Source organism: Gymnogyps californianus, chromosome 2, assembly GCF_018139145.2.
Source record: "Gymnogyps californianus isolate 813 chromosome 2, ASM1813914v2, whole genome shotgun sequence".
In the NCBI taxonomy this organism is placed as follows: domain Eukaryota; kingdom Metazoa; phylum Chordata; class Aves; order Accipitriformes; family Cathartidae; genus Gymnogyps; species Gymnogyps californianus.
The window spans coordinates 37,911,245-37,929,469 of record NC_059472.1 but is presented as its reverse complement, the minus strand read 5'-3'; the positions used below and the strand labels follow the sequence as shown (position 1 = coordinate 37,929,469).

General features: G+C 39.9%; 1 protein-coding gene across 1 annotated transcript; it reads right to left on the bottom strand.

Moving 5' to 3' along the window:
• Window positions 1-927: 927 nt before the first annotated feature.
• On the bottom strand, window positions 928-17,620 carry VCPIP1 (valosin containing protein interacting protein 1). The gene is made up of 3 exons (XM_050890798.1): window positions 14,904-17,620; window positions 9,252-9,338; window positions 928-6,194 (listed from the first exon to the last, which is right to left on the bottom strand). The coding sequence occupies exons 1-3, from the start codon at window positions 17,608-17,610 to the stop codon at window positions 5,323-5,325; spliced, it is 3,666 nt and encodes a 1,221-aa protein (XP_050746755.1). The 5' UTR covers window positions 17,611-17,620; the 3' UTR covers window positions 928-5,322.
• Between the last annotated feature and the right edge of the window lie 605 nt (window positions 17,621-18,225).

The window sequence follows — 18,225 nt, the reverse complement described above, 5'->3', positions numbered from 1 at the left end:
TCTAGCTTACCATTAAGCATTTAAGCCTTTGAAATACAAAACTTCCAAAGGATAATTTTCAATTCTTCCAAAGGATAATTTTCTTCTTCTTCTTAAAAAATTAACTCCGTCTATTTACACCCATCATTTTAAAGAATGCTTTAATGCTAGCACACTTTGAATTAAAGCCTTTCAATAAAGACAGGAAGTAACGACACAGAGTTTTGCAGATGGGTTTTATGACTTCTTTTTAGGCTCAAAAGTTATGATTACAGCCAATTTTTGAAACAAAGTACCACATGTAGCTGGTGGAAAAAGCACAGAGATAATTTAAGTAGTTGTCAATATGTTCATCTGAGTATTGCCAAATTTTCAAAAGCCTAGTTCTTTCAAATTATACTATTCATACTTGCGTATTACATGCATGCGTTAAAATTTTGCTTTGAAATACATTTTGACCAATGTTTCAAACCACAGATTGCAAGATGTCTTAAATGTCATGTATGACTTGGTCAGCGTTTTTCTACACCTTCTTCTTGGAGACAACTTTGAAAAAAGATTCAGATCTCAGATTTTGGTCTCAAATATATGAAAACCTGTTTTAAAAACCTCTCAAATTCAAAGGTCCTATGTGTTCAATGAAATACTCAGAACAGGTATGAGGTCAAAAAAACCTGTTCCATAAAGAGTTTTTCTTTCAAAAAAGCTTCTTTTAAACAGAAACATAACTAAAGCAAAATGGATGACATCAGTTTACTTTTCTAAGATTCGTACCAGTTTTTCAACTTCTGTACTAGTATTCATGTATGCAAGTATAATGTAATTTATATGTAGAATGCAGAAGTTAATATAATTACAACTCATTCATTTTGTAGCCAAATCAGTGCTAATTAAACAGGCTAATGTGTGAAAGGCTAGATAAAAGTTGCACCTTATAAAACCAAAGCAGATGTTTTAACTTATAGTTTTAATATAGCAATCAAAGAAAATTCCAAATACTGTACAGTGAAGTGTAGTATAGTACACTATATACTGTTATAATACACTATTGTTACATTACAGATAAAAAAATCAAATATAATTAGTACAGCAATCACAAATAAAACAAACCAAACTGTGCTGGGTAACAGCCAGTACTGTGAAGATGGTATAGTTTCTATGCTAATTTATTTTTAATTCAACATGTAAAGCACTTACTGTTTAAAAAGATTTGTTTTCTAAATATATACACTATTTTAATTCTTATTTATACATTTTAAATAGCATTCCCTCCTAAAAGTGCACTCTTTCATTTCTTGGCAATAATCCTCGTTAAACGTAAAATAATTCTGAAAATACCACTCGTTTCAACCTTTTATTGCTCAACCGCAGGCATAAGGGCTCAGAGGGAATCCTGCATTCTAAAGATCTTAAGCAACTTCTTCAATTTTAAGAAGCTAAACTGATATCCACAAGCAAAACAAAGAAACCACTTACTGTTGTGGTTTTTTTAACAGAAGGATCAACTTCATATTATTATTATTTTACAAAAGCATGTAGATTCTGCTATTTGAAAATGGGAGCCAAACAATGTAGAGATAACAGTGGCATCTTCTTAAATCGTTCATTTTTCATACATTTCAGATCAAGCATTGCTCTCCCAATTGTAAGCATACTATGAATTTTATTACCTGGCATTTTCAGCGCATTGAAAAAGTAGCAAGCAACTCTGCTAACCTGTGACAGCGACAATAGATTCTACTTTTCGAAAGACTGTAAATTAAGCATTTTGGTCTTGAAAGTATGCCTGTTGTACAGGGTTGTTAGCATACAGCCTTGTGGCACTGTGCCTCTGTGACGCTGCTAGAGCATTCTGTCGGAGGCAACGTCTAGCTCACATTTTGTATCTATCAGAAGACTAGTAAACTATATGGGATCCACAAAACCAACAATATACATTGCTGTTTTGTGACTACAGCAGTGAAGACATCCCAAACATATTTGTATGATTTCATTTGAAAAGCTGCTATTTATTTTCTGTCACTGAAAGGCAAACAATTCACAGAGAAACAGCAGTATCAAAAAGTCAACCTTACTATGAAGTAGTAAAAATCTTGCATTTGCCTGGAAAACTGATCTGTTCTCCTGAGGTTTCCCATAGGCTCATCAGCAATCTAGTTCCTTCTTTTTTTTTTTTTGTACTGGGCCTGTATTTTCAGTAATCATCTTTCATTTAGGTTAAACATACTAAGCCATAGTAAAGTTTAGGATTTTCAAATAATTTAAGTCTTCTTTGCCATGAGACACTGTGTAGAAGGTGGTTGGCCCCTAGACAAGAAAGTAACCAAGGCAGGTACTCAAAAACAATTTAGAACCACTGCCTCCGTCCACGGGCAATTCAGTAACAAGAAGTTGGGGTTTTTTTTGAGAAAGGGACACTCTTCACGCTATTTGAGAAGTCCTATTGACACGGCTTCACATCCACAATGAGTCAACATCTTCCCTGCCCTTGTACCCCACCACCATCTTCCTGACTCCAACAGGGAAATCTAACAAGCACATGGGTGCTCCTAAGACAGGCGCACAGACTTGCCTCAACTTACATTTGCACCCACTGCTAGCAATCAAATGAAACATCTGTTCAAACTTACACTTCAGTGTTCTTTATTTCACTTCTGCTGTACAGTCATACATCTCACTGGCATGTAGATGAAGTTTAGCTTCACTTGAGAGTATCAAAAGCCATCTTTCTCAAAAACACTGATATTTAAATGCATGAGAAAGCTACGTGAAATAAGAACACTGCAAAGAAATATGCACAATCCTGCTTTACACCAGAGGAATTCACATCAGCAGATCTTGTGATTTTGACACCATTTTACCATTCCTTATTGAGACCATTTTGTTTTAGGAACTGGAGAGTTCTGATCTACATGACTTGAGTGGACCCGAGACGACACTAAGGGTGAGTCAAACAGAGCTATTATCTGTATCTATTTCTATTTAGATAAGAAGGAAAATGTCAAATTTCTGCTGAAATGGGAAGTGTGTCAAAATTAAGCCAAGCCTTCCTCTTTACACAGTAAAAGGCACACAAATTTCTGTAGTCTTACCAGAAAGGCATGAAAGAAGTAAGCATCTTCCCTTGAAATAAGGATGATGTGCAATAAATATTTCAATGTATTTCAAACTTAAAATTCTCTCATATACACTGCCCATATTTTTTTCAGCCAAGGAAGACTTCTTTTTCTAAAGAAAAGGTTGAAAATGTCTAAGTGATAGTTATCTTGTCTAAAATGCAAGAGATCCAGGAGATTCCTCCCCCTCAGCCTCTCCTGACTTAAACTCCTTCCCAGGAACATGCCACTGCTATACTTTTCTAAACCTCACACTGTGACAAAGCACAAGCCTCTACTCAACATTTTCTATATAGAAGTAGCCTTCAGACAGCTAGACTGATTCATGGGAGACTAAATGTTTTCAGAAGTCATGGCAGGCTTCCAGCTGCTGCATGTGCATCCTGTTTCTCATTGAGTAAGCCTTGCCAGTTAATCAGTGCATCAGCAAGGTCAGTTCTGGTGAGCCAAATTACTTCATACATTCCAGGCTTCCAAATTGCTAACTTACAGGTTAGCAATTTGAGATCTTAAAATTTTTCATTTATTTGTGAAAAGGTGATTCTTATTTTTTACCTATAAGTAGTGTACTAAATCATAAAATATTTATTCCCTCTACATAAAAAGTTAACCAACAGAGGCAATTTAATTTACTTCGACAAAATGGGGGCTATTCTTTAAGTGACTTGCTTCAGTTAATTTTTGCATACAAAAATAAATCCTCCCTCATGGGACATTTTATCATACTAATGCTTAGAACTGTTGAAGTGATTAGAAATGTAAAAAGTGAGGAGACTTTTCTGAATACAAACATATACAATACAAACAACATTTGTGAACTGGTAAAAACCCACATGTGCACAAACACAGACTTCAATATTTAAATGCTCTTAATTCCTTTGAAGCTGTATTAACATCTTTCATCCATTCAATGTTATTTTACCATTAGAGGAAGCAACAATAGTGCATGTAAATATGACTATGAAGATAGGAAGCAAAGTGCAGTATCAGATACACATTCCATCCTTAGGGAGCAAGCACAATGGCTGCTTCTTAAATACTAGCACTGCAGGTCTGATGAACACGCTACTTAAGTGGATACCAGCTATATTATCACTGATGCACGGAAATCTGCATTACAAACTGAAGTGAGGCTAATAGAGGTGGGTAGTCTTTATAGACACTGAAACAGCATGTATCCTTTGGTTCCACTGAGTAAACAGTGAGCTTCCAAAAGCTCAATTATCACTGAACACTTTAGGATAATGTATGTTAGAGAGTCATTTCCTTCCAATAAATTGTTAATTTGCTCTGAAGAGGACAGCTGTTATTTAATTTTTGCCATTACTAACCAATGGTAGTAATCAAAGTCTTTTAAAAGAAATGGATTTGCCATTGAACATTTGTTGTTTCTTGCAATTGCCAACTTCTCTCCTGTAGTTGTATTAAAAGTCGTACAACATCTGACCAGCTCGGTATTTGGGAGGAAACAAAAACATGCTATCACTTACTAACAGAGCACCAAAATGGTTGTGTTGGCTCAGACAGCCATGCATAACCACACCACATTCACTTTATCTTCATCATACACTAAGTAGCCTTTTTTCTAACTTGCTTAAACTGACAATATGCAGAAATTAGAGAGTTTACTAAAGTTACACTTATTCCAAGATTTCTGACACGCATATACAGCTGTATGAATGAGAAAGTTTTTAAATGGGAGGAAGTGCCAGCACACTGTAATTAAAGTACTGTATATGCTGCATTATCAAATTTAGCAGTTTAGTTTCAGTTGCTTTTTGACATTTATGTATAATTCATGTTTATAGTGTATTTTTGAGTGGAATTAAGTACCTGGGACACGATTAACTTTGTCACGTTTCTAGTTTTGCCTGTTCTAGCCTTTCCAGTAACCTTAAACTAGCATGGTAAGAACCTTGCATGGGCTTAAATTTTAAGACGTTTAAGGAATTAAAAATTACAAAGAATTTTCAAGAACCCACATTTACAGCAGATATTCATCTCAGTGCATTTCCTAATAACTAATTTACAGGTAACAGAGCCAGCCTGGGCAGCAGTATGGTAATATTGAAAGCTATTGCCAATCACACGCTTATCATGCACTGAATAAGATGATATAATCTTTGACATACATACAAGATTTAATAACTAATCACTTTGTGTGGCCCAGCCAATAAACATTACATTTGAACAGTAATTTCTTCTACCCTTATTAGATTTTAACCTATCAAGAGTGATCCATTGGCTCAGTTGCATTAGTGATTCCTGCATCTTGACTATCCATTTCCTCAAGCTCCTCAACAGAATTTCCCTTTTGTGCTTTAGACCTTGCAGGGAATGTTGTTCCCACAGAATTCACCATGTTACCATCAGCTGATTCGGTATTCAAGTGTTCAGTACCACCTGGTGCAGAAAACGATTCGGGTAAACCCGCCTGAAAGCTCTCAGTTTTAGCAGTTGAACTCACTGCCTCTACTTTTCTTTGAGATAGATCAACTGATGCTGACTGCTCTGTATTCTGATCCCGCAAATGTCTATCCATTGAAGCCTGAATAGAAGAGACCATTTCCTGCAACTTTTTTCTCTGTGCCTCAATCAAAGTGGGGTCAAGCTGCCTGCTGTCTCTCATTGTCACAACTCCTGGAGCAATTCGGATAAGCTCACTGTTACCAGAAGCAGCTGTGAATACAGAAGGCTCAATTTTAGCAGAAGGACTGAAGTCCGTTTCTGTGCTATGCTTTCTTAAAAGTGGTGTTTCCCTGGCTCTTTGATCATGTTGTTGACTACTAGATGCAGTTCCTAGGGAGTGGCCCTTTCCTTGAAATGCAGTTATGTTATGTAGTTGTTCAGATTTCTTTTTCACTACTCCACCACTACCCAGCTTCAGCATTCCATGTGAAGGACTTGCTTCCCTGCTTCTTGAAGTAGCTTCTGCTCGTACTTGACTTAAGGCCTCTTTAACCAACTCTTCAACATCAGGACCAATAGGGAAGTGCCCAGCAGCATCCACACACAGCTCTAATCTGTCTTCTGCTGCATTGTACACGAAGTTTTTACCAGGCAGATGTGGAAAAGTACAGTGCTTGCCATCAGCCAAACCTATAAAGATAGAAAAAGTTATTCAAAGTGCTAATATATTTTAAGGCATGCTCTGAATACACAGTAATTATTGTATTTAAACTTACTGCATCAAGTATGTAAAAACAAACACACTGAAACTTACTACTGTGGGAGAAAAACAATTTAGGCTTGTATGCCGTATGATAGCAATCACAGTATACCCCTAAGATGCTGCTGCCTTCTATGGTGATTCTAATGAAGAGACAGGACTGTAGTATTACTAGATAAAATAACCACCTTGATGGGACTTGCAGTTCTAATACAACAGGAGTTAAAGAAATAGTATATGCTTGCAGTAACACAAAGCAAGCCAAACCCCATCACTACCACCACCACTCCCCGCCCCAAAACTACACAAAAACAAACATAACCAGAAAACTGCCAAAGAGCATGTTTCAAATCACTGTCCATCTGGAGAAGTATTATTTAAGACCACTTCCATACTAGTTCGAATTGTAGTAGGATTTCAGGGTGTACAACTGCTGCTAAGCCTGAGGAATTTCAAATTTGCTATCTGTCTTCTTCTCAGAGAGGAAGTGTTGCCAGATAAACAAAAGTGTTTCAAGCTTACTATGTTTAGTAGTCCTGGAGATTATAACTATTAACCTTTACAAAACAAACATGAGGCATAATATTTTTGATCTGCTGTTTGTTTCATTGTCCCACTTACAATTTGACCGATCTGCTAAAATTGAGAGTTCACTAGACAAATTTAAGCTCTGAAGCTGCTCTGTGTCAAAAATAGGCAACATTGAGTTTTCCAGTTTATCATCACAAAATACAAAATAACTCTTTCAACTCTGTCCCATATAGGCCGTGGTAAAAGCTGTACGGTATCACTTTAGTAATGACGACTTTCTGCAAGTTAAAATCTACCTGCAGATGAAAACTTGGCTGCAACAACACTCTTCAGTTCTATCAGCTATGCAAGGAGAGCGACAAAAAACCCCCACTTTTTAAAAAGTGCCAGGACTAGGTAAATTAACAGGATTTTTCCTCATATTCTCTTACAATTCTTGAAGAAAAACACCAGAAATTATGCAGAAGGGAAGAAACACAACAAGCAAATCCTATTTCTGTGTTATCAAATGCAATGCAGTCAAACAAGTATTCTGGGCATCAATGAAAAAGGTCACTCAATTTGAAACATTATTAAACTGTTTTTATACTGATGAACCAACTGACCAATCTCACTCAACCTCCACAGCTTCTGATGCACACACTTTTACAGTTGCAGAGAATCTACAGATGAGATTTTATTTCGAGAACTTCAGACACGTAGCTCCTTTCTTTATATATCCATGGGAACCAATAACCAAACAGACAAAACACACACAGAACAAAATTTAACCCCAAACACCTACCCGTCTAACTTAGCCTGCAGAACATATTTTAACTACATAATTTACCAGCTCAACCTGCATTTGCAAAAGAGCTGTAACAGCTTCTATGATAGACCAAAACTGCCTCTGAAATTGCAATCCTGAAATCTCAAAATAAGATCTTAAGATCTACTAAATCAAATTTCGATTTATTAACAGTACCCACACTTGATATAAAGCTTTGTTCCAGATGTCCAGTATAATAGCTGCATTATTACATTAACTAAAATATCACAAATAGTTAAGGAGCTTCTTTAAGTGAAAAGAATAGTTAGATTGTTGCACACTGTAATTGTTAATGTGGAAATTTAGTGGTTCATAGAATGTTAAAATCATGCAAGTATGTTAATGCTGAAATTCTACCTACCAAGGCAGTATAAAATACCTGCACACACAGAAATGAAGTAATCTTCAAATACAGAATATCATCTCCCACAGCCTTAGTTCTTACACTGTCAGTTGGCAAAAATGACTTTTAAGTCAGACTTTTTCTGAGAGTTAATGACCAGCTGGGTTAAAATCCCTTGGATTCATTTCAGGTTCTCAACTCTGGCTAGTCATTAATCGGTCCAAAATGTCCTTTCCATCAGGCACTGTTTAAGCTAATTCACTTGCCACAGACAATATACCAGTCCTCACTGTACAAGCATAGTAAAAGAAAGAAAACTAAAAGGAAACAGATCTGCTATAAAACACTTGCATGCTAATTCAATTACTCAGGCTAATAATTCAGTGAGAGGTAGTGGGCATCGAGCATACCACACATTTTAATTCCTGCAAACAGAACAGAAATTACATGGTAAAATACCTGTTTCCCGAAATAATCAAGATTAAGTTAAGGTTGATAAAACTGCCTAATAAGAAATCAAACAGTAAGAAAGCAGCAAAGGAACCATTGTTACAGATGAAACCACAAGAGCTAAACTATGAATGCAAAGACTTCAATAAGAAAATAAACTTTTAATGAGAGAAAAATAACTGAATAGTACTTTCTTCTCTAAGGAAACAGACGTTATTCTTTGTAGGTAGTATTTGTAAAGCCGTCTAAAAATCAAATATACTCTAACTACTTGCTTGGTTATTCTGCACGTAGTCCAAGATGCAACATTTATCAATGCAAGAAGGGAATGGACAGCTTTGCTTTTGAACAACAATTTTAGGAATACGAAAGACAAATTTAACCAACCATTTAAATTTAAAACATGCAGTACCCTTGCATAAAATATCTACTCAGAAGCACACTAGAAAGATGAACTGCTTATCCAGTAAGTGTTTTAAAGTATAACAGGAATAGGTCCTATGATCTTCTCTTTGTTTGATCCTTCCAGGGAAAAAAATTTTAATAAATAAATAAATAATCAGTTGACTTATGAAGTTGTTCGTACAATTCAGGAAGTTTAAATGGAGATGTATGGTTGTAGAGAAAATTTCAGAAAAGAAGAGATTTAAGTTGAATGAACTAGTCTTAGTCAGATTCCCTAGTCTTAGGCTCTCTGAGGGAGCATAAGGAATTCTACAATATTATGAAAATGAAAATGTACCATGGTAATAAAATAAAAATATATTTATGCTTACAAGTGACTCAATACCAATTTACAATTTTAAAGATTTGAAAACAGAGGAAGGAAGGGATAAAAACAAAAACAAAAAATACCTGTGGTTTTCTTCATTATGCTGTAGAATACTCCACCCTGCTGAAACAACTGAGGAAGCCCCTTTGCGTAAGACCAAACATCTTCTCCTGTAAAAATCAAACACCATCAGCAGAATTAAACAGTCATATTTTAACATTAGACAATAGCTGAAAATGTAACTCCTTGAATTAAAAGCTGAATCCTCACTCTCTTCTATGCAATTAAGAATTTGAATTTTTATTGCAAATTTATAGAACAGGAGCCCAGGACACTGAGAAACTTTCAGGAAAACATACCACCATCTGCAGTGAAATATCCTACATGTTCTAGTACAAAGGTTCCCAAATTTGATTTGATCCAAGCTGCAGCTCCTGGTTCTTTGCCAGTCCCTACCCATGAGTCTCCATTCCCCTCCTACCCAAGCTTTCAACATAAAACTAGGAAATTACTAACACACTTCCAAAATTCAAGCACATACCTTTGCACATTAAACCCTCCATTCTATATCCCTGCAGCTTCTCAAAAATCAGATCTCAATTTCACAGCTGCCATACAGCAGACTTTATACTGTAGCTGAGATACAAATGTCCACACAGGCAGCTGCATAGAAGCTGTGTCTGTACATTGCTTTTCTTGAGAGTTAGAAACAAAATACCAACTGTGAGGCCCCAGCAGTCCTGTGTAACTGGCATTTTTCAAAGATGCCAAAAATGGCATTGAAATGTGACAACTTTAAATGCTGCTGAGAGGCGAAAAAAAACCCAACCAAACCTAGACTATGTAAGGAAAGGAATATAATGAACAGAAAAATTGGGTTACAGTTACAAGATATCAGTGACCTAAGAGCACCTGCTGATCAGATCTGCATTTTTACCTATACCCTTTTCCTCATTTTGCTAACCACTTACCTGCTTCAGAGAAGTGACGTGTGATGTAGCTGTCAAAGTAGCACAAACAAAAAGTACTGATAAATTCCATTCTCCGGATGCAGAAACAACTACTGCGTGTATACATTTTCAGAAGAAACTGTTTTTCCCACTTTATATCAAACATTCAGGGAACATACTGAGATACTTTAAATAGAAATTGGACCCTTCTTTAGACATCAAAATCTCAATAACCATGTCTCTCAATTTTCTATTAAAATTGGAGAATGTAAATCATCAACTAAAGTTAACTGGATACACTTATTACTTGGAATAGAGATAGTTGGAATGTGTGAGGCTGTAAAATATTACCCACCAATATTTCTTTGCTTGCTGTTAAGAGCAAAATAAAAGTAAAGTTATTTTTAATAGCTTCCACATACCGAATATAGGGCACATCTAAATCCCTCCTTGCATTTCTTTACTGCATATCCCACAAGGTAACTGTGCCTACTCTCTTGTCCCACCTGTTTCAGGTGAGAAAATGTTTCACCCTTGTGACAGTGGCATTATGTGCTACATTATGCTTTGAAACCCAAACCCTTTGAAGCCACTCTCTGACTTTTCTGTTTCCCTTGCCCGACAGGAACGGGACTCCGTACACTCCCCTGCTCATCTGTCCCCCCACCAGAAGGATTCTGTCGCTCACCTCTCCACTTCAGGTGTTACTCAAGTCCCCATTCTCTCTAAAAAGGTAGAATGCATTTTCATCACGTTTTGTCTTTAGACATTTTAAAGACAGGAGACCTATACAATCTGATTAATTTTAAGTGCATTCCCTTGAACCATATATGCTCTGGTTCATTGCATTCATTTGCACATGAAGCTCACAGATTTGGCCTTCACTTCCTAGCAAGAACATCCGGGTAACAAACCAACTACTCTTCTTTCTTATTTTCCATGATCTACTGAAGAGGGAGGTCTTGTCTTTTGACTTTATGCTGATAACTCCTGTCTACTGACTTGCTAATAAATTTGAAGCTCCTCTCCAGCTCTCACTGACTCCACTAAAAAAAAAAAATTAAAAAATAAATTTAAAAGGAGCATTCTCTTTTCCTCCCCACTATTGCCACAGCTTTCCCTCTTCTTCAAACAGCTGCATGGAGGGAGGACAATTACTACTGATAACATTCTCACTAATGTTTTTGTTATTTCAAAAGGGGTTCACTGCTACCCTGCATCCTTATTCTCATTTACATTTTGAAATGCACATCCCTATACACAATGGCTCCAGAGCATCACTGCTGTGGCTCTTCATTTTCCCCCAAGTCTTCCTGATGGTTTAAAAACTGCCCACAGGAATCAAAATAACCACTACACTGATAAGTAACAGAATACAGTCGTCAGTCTGCCGAAGCCTGGAGAGGCCACAGCCAGCAGGCACACAGTGGCTGACTCCATACTATGGATTCCTATACTGCTACTGCATCTAGCAATCCATTCTTATTTGAAGGGCTCCCTTCTCTACCACAAGACAACCACCAGGCTTTTAGAAGAAGCCCAGTTTTACACATTAGTGGCATTCTCCAAGGACAGATTCCCTGTTTGCTCTGGGCATGATTTTTCAAGCCTTACACAAGAGAAGCATCACTGTTTAAATAGCCTTTTATGCAACACTAACAAGGACTACATGCAGAAAAGTATGGAGAGCAGGGCTCACAAAACAAAAGCATCAGCCACTGAAAGAAACACAAACTAATGATGCCGTTTTGATAAAGAGATGTCTGATTGGAACACCAAAAAAAAACACAATTACAACTGGACTTCCCCAGATCAGAGGAACTAGTGTGTGTGATTCAACTAAACTACGTTTGAGGTTTGCACATTTTTGTTGCTAGTTGGGTTTTACTGTTTGTTTTGGTTTTGTTTACCATGGCAGTAAGATGTTTATCGGTCACAAGTTAATTTGGGTGATCATTTCGTTAGATTAAAAACTCCCTCAAGACACTACATTTATCAAAGAGATTATATTCTCCACACTGTTCCCACTCCAGTACACACTCCCTCAGACCAGACCTCAGCCCCACAACATTAAGGTATGGCAACAAATGAAGACTATCCTACCCACAAGCATGCCTCATACACTGCAGAAAAAGAGCAGGTGCAGACTAACCTACACCAGTGGAAGCCCAAGACCGTCACTTCATACAGCAGAGAGGACACACAGAAGTGCAAAACAAATCAAGAGCTCAGTTGATAAACATAGGTTACAGGGAACTATAGCTGGCTTAAAACCAAGCTGTTTAATTCCAAGCAAATCCTGGTATCAATTAATACATTTAATTTAAACCTGGCTATTTTGATTTCTTGTGCACTGACGAATTCATCAATGCAAAACAAACCAATCAAAATAGATTCATACTTGGGTTGCACATATCCAGAGTGCTTCTGCATGGGTGTAATTACATCTGTTTAAAAATACAATGTTTTAACTATGTTAATGTAAAATTACAATTCCTTTAGTCATTTCCCTATGGAATTCTGTATTTTGAGCTAAACAAAGAAAGAGGAGAAAGCTTTACAAGAAATCACGCATAATATGTCAAGTGGTCCAGAAATTACAGTATCTAATTTCCCAGGGCTTATTTTTAAATTATATACAGAAAAATTAAAGAACATGGTCTAAAATTTTAATAAGTTAACTAGCTGAGACCAGAAAAGAAAAATTCCAGTAATTGAAATACAAAAGAAGCATCAAGTCAGCCTACAGGAGACCCTGTATGAAAGAAAAGCTTTTAAGCATCCAGAATGAATAGTTATAGGTGTTTGAAGACACACTTTCACTATGGGCATTGGGGAAAAAACAGAAAATTGTGTCTGGTCCAGCGAGCTATTTCAACAGCATCTCCCTTCTACACATTCTAATCTGACTGTATCAGATGAATGTTTTCAGCAGAACAAAGTTACAGCAAGAGCATGCAGGATAAGCTGACTCTCAGAACTTTGCAGCACTGTGTTTTAGCAGTACAGAAATGTCATTGAGAAACACTGAAGCTTCTTGTCCCAAAAAGGCTGAATATACCATCTTGAGGAACTGCCACCTCAACACTCTTCAGAACGTGCAAGGACTTAGGAAGTTTCTTAGAGTTTGTTTCCCCACTGAAAAATCACAATTGTAAATAGTCAACTGTCTAGATTTTTTCCACAAGTAGCTTCAAAGGAAAATGAAGCCCCGATGAGAAAAGTGATTACATAAAAATAGCATCTTATTCAGTAGCTGCATAAGTTGTTATAAGTGGTTGGTTTATCATTTGCTGCCACTTTTACTTCTATTAGTAATGCAAAATGGATGCAGTCAGAGAAGGGCGAGGTAAATTCTATTCTAATCTGTGCTTCGAAAGCAGAATCTAACAGCAGTGAGAATCAAAGACAAAAATTGATTCTTGAATACAAGATCAGCTCACAGTTTATGCGTAAGCACCTGTAAAAAAAATGACACACCTTAATGCTGAAGTAACTGAGATACTTTTAAAGCATGTCAGAGTTTTTTGTAAGCCAATAACTACACTTTCAGCAGTATTTCCTGAAAACAGGAAAGCACTCTTTTAAGCTTCACCTCAGAATTAAGACAGCTTTTAAATCTAACCTTTTCCTGCACTTTGGAACTGCGGTGTAAATGTCAGTGTGACGAGGTAGCTAGTGATTCAGCACACTATCTTGCAAGAGACACGGGAGTAAACAATCAGGCTTGGAAAAGAATCAAAGTTCTGCTTTACGAACTTCTGATATACCACTCTGTGATTACGTAATTGTTTCGTTTCTAAAACATCACATGCTTTAGCCACACCAAATCCCTCCAGCAAAAGAGAAGGCTCCCACAAAAAAACCTGTAAACATTACTATTCAACTGGTTCATAGAGCTAAATGTATGATAATTACTGTTCTACTTCCTGCTTGTAAGCAGCAAGAACTGTGAAACCTGATGAAGAAAGTACACAAACAAAGGTCCAAGTCTCCTGAGTCCAAATATGAAAATAAAAACCACAGGCACCTGAGAAAAATCCTTTCATCTTGAATTAATAACAGTTAGTCAGATTTACATGACTGACAATTTATAAGCATAGCTTTGCAACCCTATGTCCACCTTTGGGATTCAAATATGTGTTTAGATTCTTGCAGTTTCTCCTCTGCTTACATTCTGAAGTAATACTTTTCACAGCTCTTTAAAAAGACCGGATCTTCACTTAAAATTAGCAGATTAGCTAAGGAGACAACGTTGTGTTGATTTGCTTAAACCAACACAACTCCCTGTGGGGAGAAATGCCAGAACTTCATCCTACTACAAAGGTGAGAATTTGGTCCTCAAACTTCCAATGAGCAGACACAGCGTCCCCTTCTCACCTCTGCTCTGAATTTATTTCCTGAAACCTGAGGGAGATGTAGGAAAAAACAGAGCATGTAGCTCACACACATACACATCAGATATCTGCCTAATGAGAGACAGGAAAAACAAACAGAGAGACAGACAGCAGAGGAAATGCAACAACTTCTAAACAGCAATTTTTAAGAGAGGACTTTGTAGCAAAGAAAGAACAATTATCTCGTATACACATTTTAAAAAGTCACAACACTCAACAAATCACTGACAGCACACTAAATGTTCTTCTAATAGAGGAATAAAGGAACTAACCTTCTCCATGGTTACAGAACAGAAAAAAAAAAAGACATGTATGTAACTACAGTTTGAAAAATGTTATTTTCTACTTAAAAATACAATTTTAAAGTATAACTTGAAGTCAGCCTTACCCATTAGTGTTGCTAGAAGACAGAGAGAATACATCTCCTTATCGACTTGCTCTTGCAGTTCCTTTGATGAGATTTTACTAGTCACAGCAACATCTTCATGCTTCACAGCATGGGCTGCGTGTGCCGAAGCGGGCTGCCTGCCTTCCTCCTTACCTTTGAGGATTTCTATGGCAATTCTGTCACCATGCTGCAAAGGAACGGGCTCATTTTCCATGCCTTCTTTGGGAGGCAGAAGCTCTTTAGGAGGAAAGCCATAGCGAATACATTGCAAATATGGAGGAATATTAAATTCTCTCGCTATGCTTTCCTGTAGTTCCAAGAAGGTGGTAGTGCACTTTAGGGTGAGCATTGACTGCCTCCCATCATTTGTGGTTATTCGAATTTTCTTTTCTTTTGTAGATGTTGGAGAATAAGGGGTCTTTGTTGGTGTAGCAGGTGCAGATGATGGCCCCTCACGAACAGCCCCAGGAGAAGCAGTCCTAGGTTGCCCTTTATGCTCTTGTTTCAATTTTTCACTTTTCCGTTTTTGCATTACGGAAGCCTGGTCTGCAATGTTCTGCTGAATAGTTCTTTCAGCTTTGCTCATATTCAGCTCCTCCTTGTGCAAAGTTTTTGTCTTCTGTCCAGTCAGAATAATTTTGGTTGGAAGTTGCGACTCTAACTCTTGTCCTTGCTGTACATCATCAGCTCTTTGGGCGTGAGCACCATCAATATTTACAGGGGTATAATCATCAGGGTTCTTTTTGGCAGTTTGATGCAATATTGTGTTGACAACTTTCTGAACAAGAATCTCACTACCGAATTCACCAGGGAAGTGCTTGGTAACAAGTTTCATGGCAACGTCATACACATTGCTGTTCAGAGATGTGTCGCTTTCATACTGGAACCAGTAGACTGTCTCTCTCACCACTCTTCCACCCCACTCTAGAGTAATAGGAAAAGCTTCAGGGAGATTATCATATTCTTTACCTTCCCAGTAGTGCTTGAATCCACAGCCACATTTGCCACCCGTAGACCTAGTATTAGTTCTGTCTCCATCCAAATACAAAACAGATCCATCTTCTCTGACACGACGCACTAAGTTACCATGACACCAGTTACAAGCAGTCAAACTACTCAGGCTATAGTCTGGTACCAGCACATCCTTTGCGGGGTTGTAAGAACACACCAAACTGTTCAGGGGAAAACTGTAATTTTTGTCAGGCCTTAGTTGGCCATGGGTACTTTTTGCCAGGTTATATAGTTTCCCCCCAGGAGCCAGCCACTCCGGAGGAACATGATGCTCTGAAAGGGCCCCGCAGATGAGGCACCTGTGAAGGCGGTTGTCCATTACTGCTTTTTTGGCAGCTGCAGTGACTTCTTCAGGCTGGACTCCTATTACACCAGTCCTTCTGTAGAAATACTGATGTACATCAGCTACAAGACTGGGATGGATACCGTGTTTACTCATGAAAACCTCCTCCATTGCAGCAACGAGCCTCATCAAGTACTTATCTTGCAAACTTCTGTCTCCTCCAATAACACAACCACCGTCCTCCTCTAACTTGATGTACTTTTTGATGAGGTCTTGAGGAACTCCCCAGGCTTTAGGAAGTAGCTTCCTAGGCAGTTTAGGTAAAGCAGCACCTTTTATTCCAACTAGAGGAATATAATGGTTACGTCCTGAGCTACTCCATGCAATGCAGATTGGCTTGTTCAACATGCCATCTTTTCCCATGCATTTTTCTAGGGGTATCAGACCAGGGAGGAACGTTGCTGAATAATCTCCAGAGCTTCGCATTCCACTCAAGGAGTCTAACAGAATGATAGGCCGGTGAAGCACGTTGGCCAGACCAAAGATGTGAATATTCCGAAGGCCCATTGGCACCCCTTCTGGAGGAACAAACAAAGGGTCACATTCGTTGATAATGTCCTCCCACTCTGCTGCATCAATAAAGTCATGGAAGAGCGCCTTGTAGTGACTCAGATTCTCCTCAAAATGCTTCTTTAGATTCTCTCGCAGAGCATGCCAGAACAGTTCCCTGCCAACAAGTGCCCGCGAGACTGCGTGGACAAGGCAGTGGCCATCTCCATCCACGTGGACAGGAATGAGGCACTCCTGACTGTTGTTGGCCTTCTTGATGTCTTCCAGGGTGTCGTGCAGGTAGATGAGACTGCCAGAGCGGTCCTTTCCATAACCGATGGTTTCAACGTGCTCTGGCTCAATGAGGAAGGCGCGGTCACCCAAGAGGGAGCAGTCAAAGATGTCTCCCTGGTTCATCTCGGTGAGGAGCTTGGCTTTGCCAGTTTGCTTATCCATACCGTAGCGGGCCAGGATGGGGGCCAGGAGCTTGCAGTGGTAGTTGGAGAGGCCCATGACTTTGACTAGCTCGGTGTTCCTGCGGGGCGGGCCGGCACCGCTGACGCCCAGCAGCGCGTTTCGCAGCAGGTTGTGCAGCACCAGGTCGGGGTCCGTCACCTCCTCCACGGCCAGCAGCTGCCGCTGCTCGTGGCGCTGCCCGCAGTCCGTGCACTCGATGCTGCCGCTGCTCTGCGGCCCGTGGGCCGGGAAGAAGAGCCGCGCCTGGCATTTGGGGTCGGGGCAGGTGCCCGAGAAGATGCGCCGGTCCCGCTTCTTGGAGGCGGCCGGAGGCGGCGGCTGCGGCTGCTGCTGAGGAGACGGCGGCGGCGGCGGCGGCGGCTGTTGCTGCTGCTGAGGCTGGGACATCGCTCTGCTCTGGCCGGGCTTCACCCCCACCCGCGCTCCTCCGCCCTCACAGGCTCATCCTCTGCGCCCCGGCTAACGTCCGGCGCCTGACAGATGCCACCGGTGCCGTCCGCCAACCGCCCATCCACCGAGCGCCCCCCGCTGCCGCCGCCGCCGTTCCTCACCCCCACCCCCGCCTGCCCCCCCCCCCGGGCAAACGCGGAAGCCGCCGGCGCCGGCGCCGCCGCTTACAGCCTCTTCGCTGCCTTAGCCGTTGCCCGCAACGCAACGGCCTCTCGCACTTCCACGCTAACGGCGCAGGCGCGGCGCTGCGGGGGCACTCGGGAACGGTAGTCTTCTCCGCCGCGAAGGCCCGGCGTGGGGAAGAGAGCGGGGAGCGCGCGAAGACTACAGGGACCGTGATGCCAGGCGGCAGAGGCAGGGCGGAGGCGGGGCGAGCCGGGCCGGCTGCACCGCCCCGCGGGGTTTCTGGGAAGTGTAGTCTTCTCCCGGGTGGGCCGCGGAGGAGGGGAGCCGAGAGGGACACACTTAGGGCGCTTTGCAAGCGCTTGTTGCGCTTCCTGTTGTAGGGTGTGGGGGAAGGGCAGGGTGCTGTGTTTAAGGTGAGACCCCCAC

Excerpts from the sequence above, each read along its gene's own strand:
- VCPIP1 (XM_050890798.1), bottom strand. The coding sequence starts at position 17,610 with ATGTCCCAGCCTCAGCAGCAGCAACAGCCGCCGCCGCCGCCGCCGCCG. Across the intron at positions 9,339-14,903 it reads TCTTCTAGCAACACTAATGG|GAGAAGATGTTTGGTCTTAC; the intron begins GTAAGGCTGACT and ends TGATTTTTACAG. Across the intron at positions 6,195-9,251 it reads CATAATGAAGAAAACCACAG|GTTTGGCTGATGGCAAGCAC; the intron begins GTATTTTTTGTT and ends CTATCTTTATAG.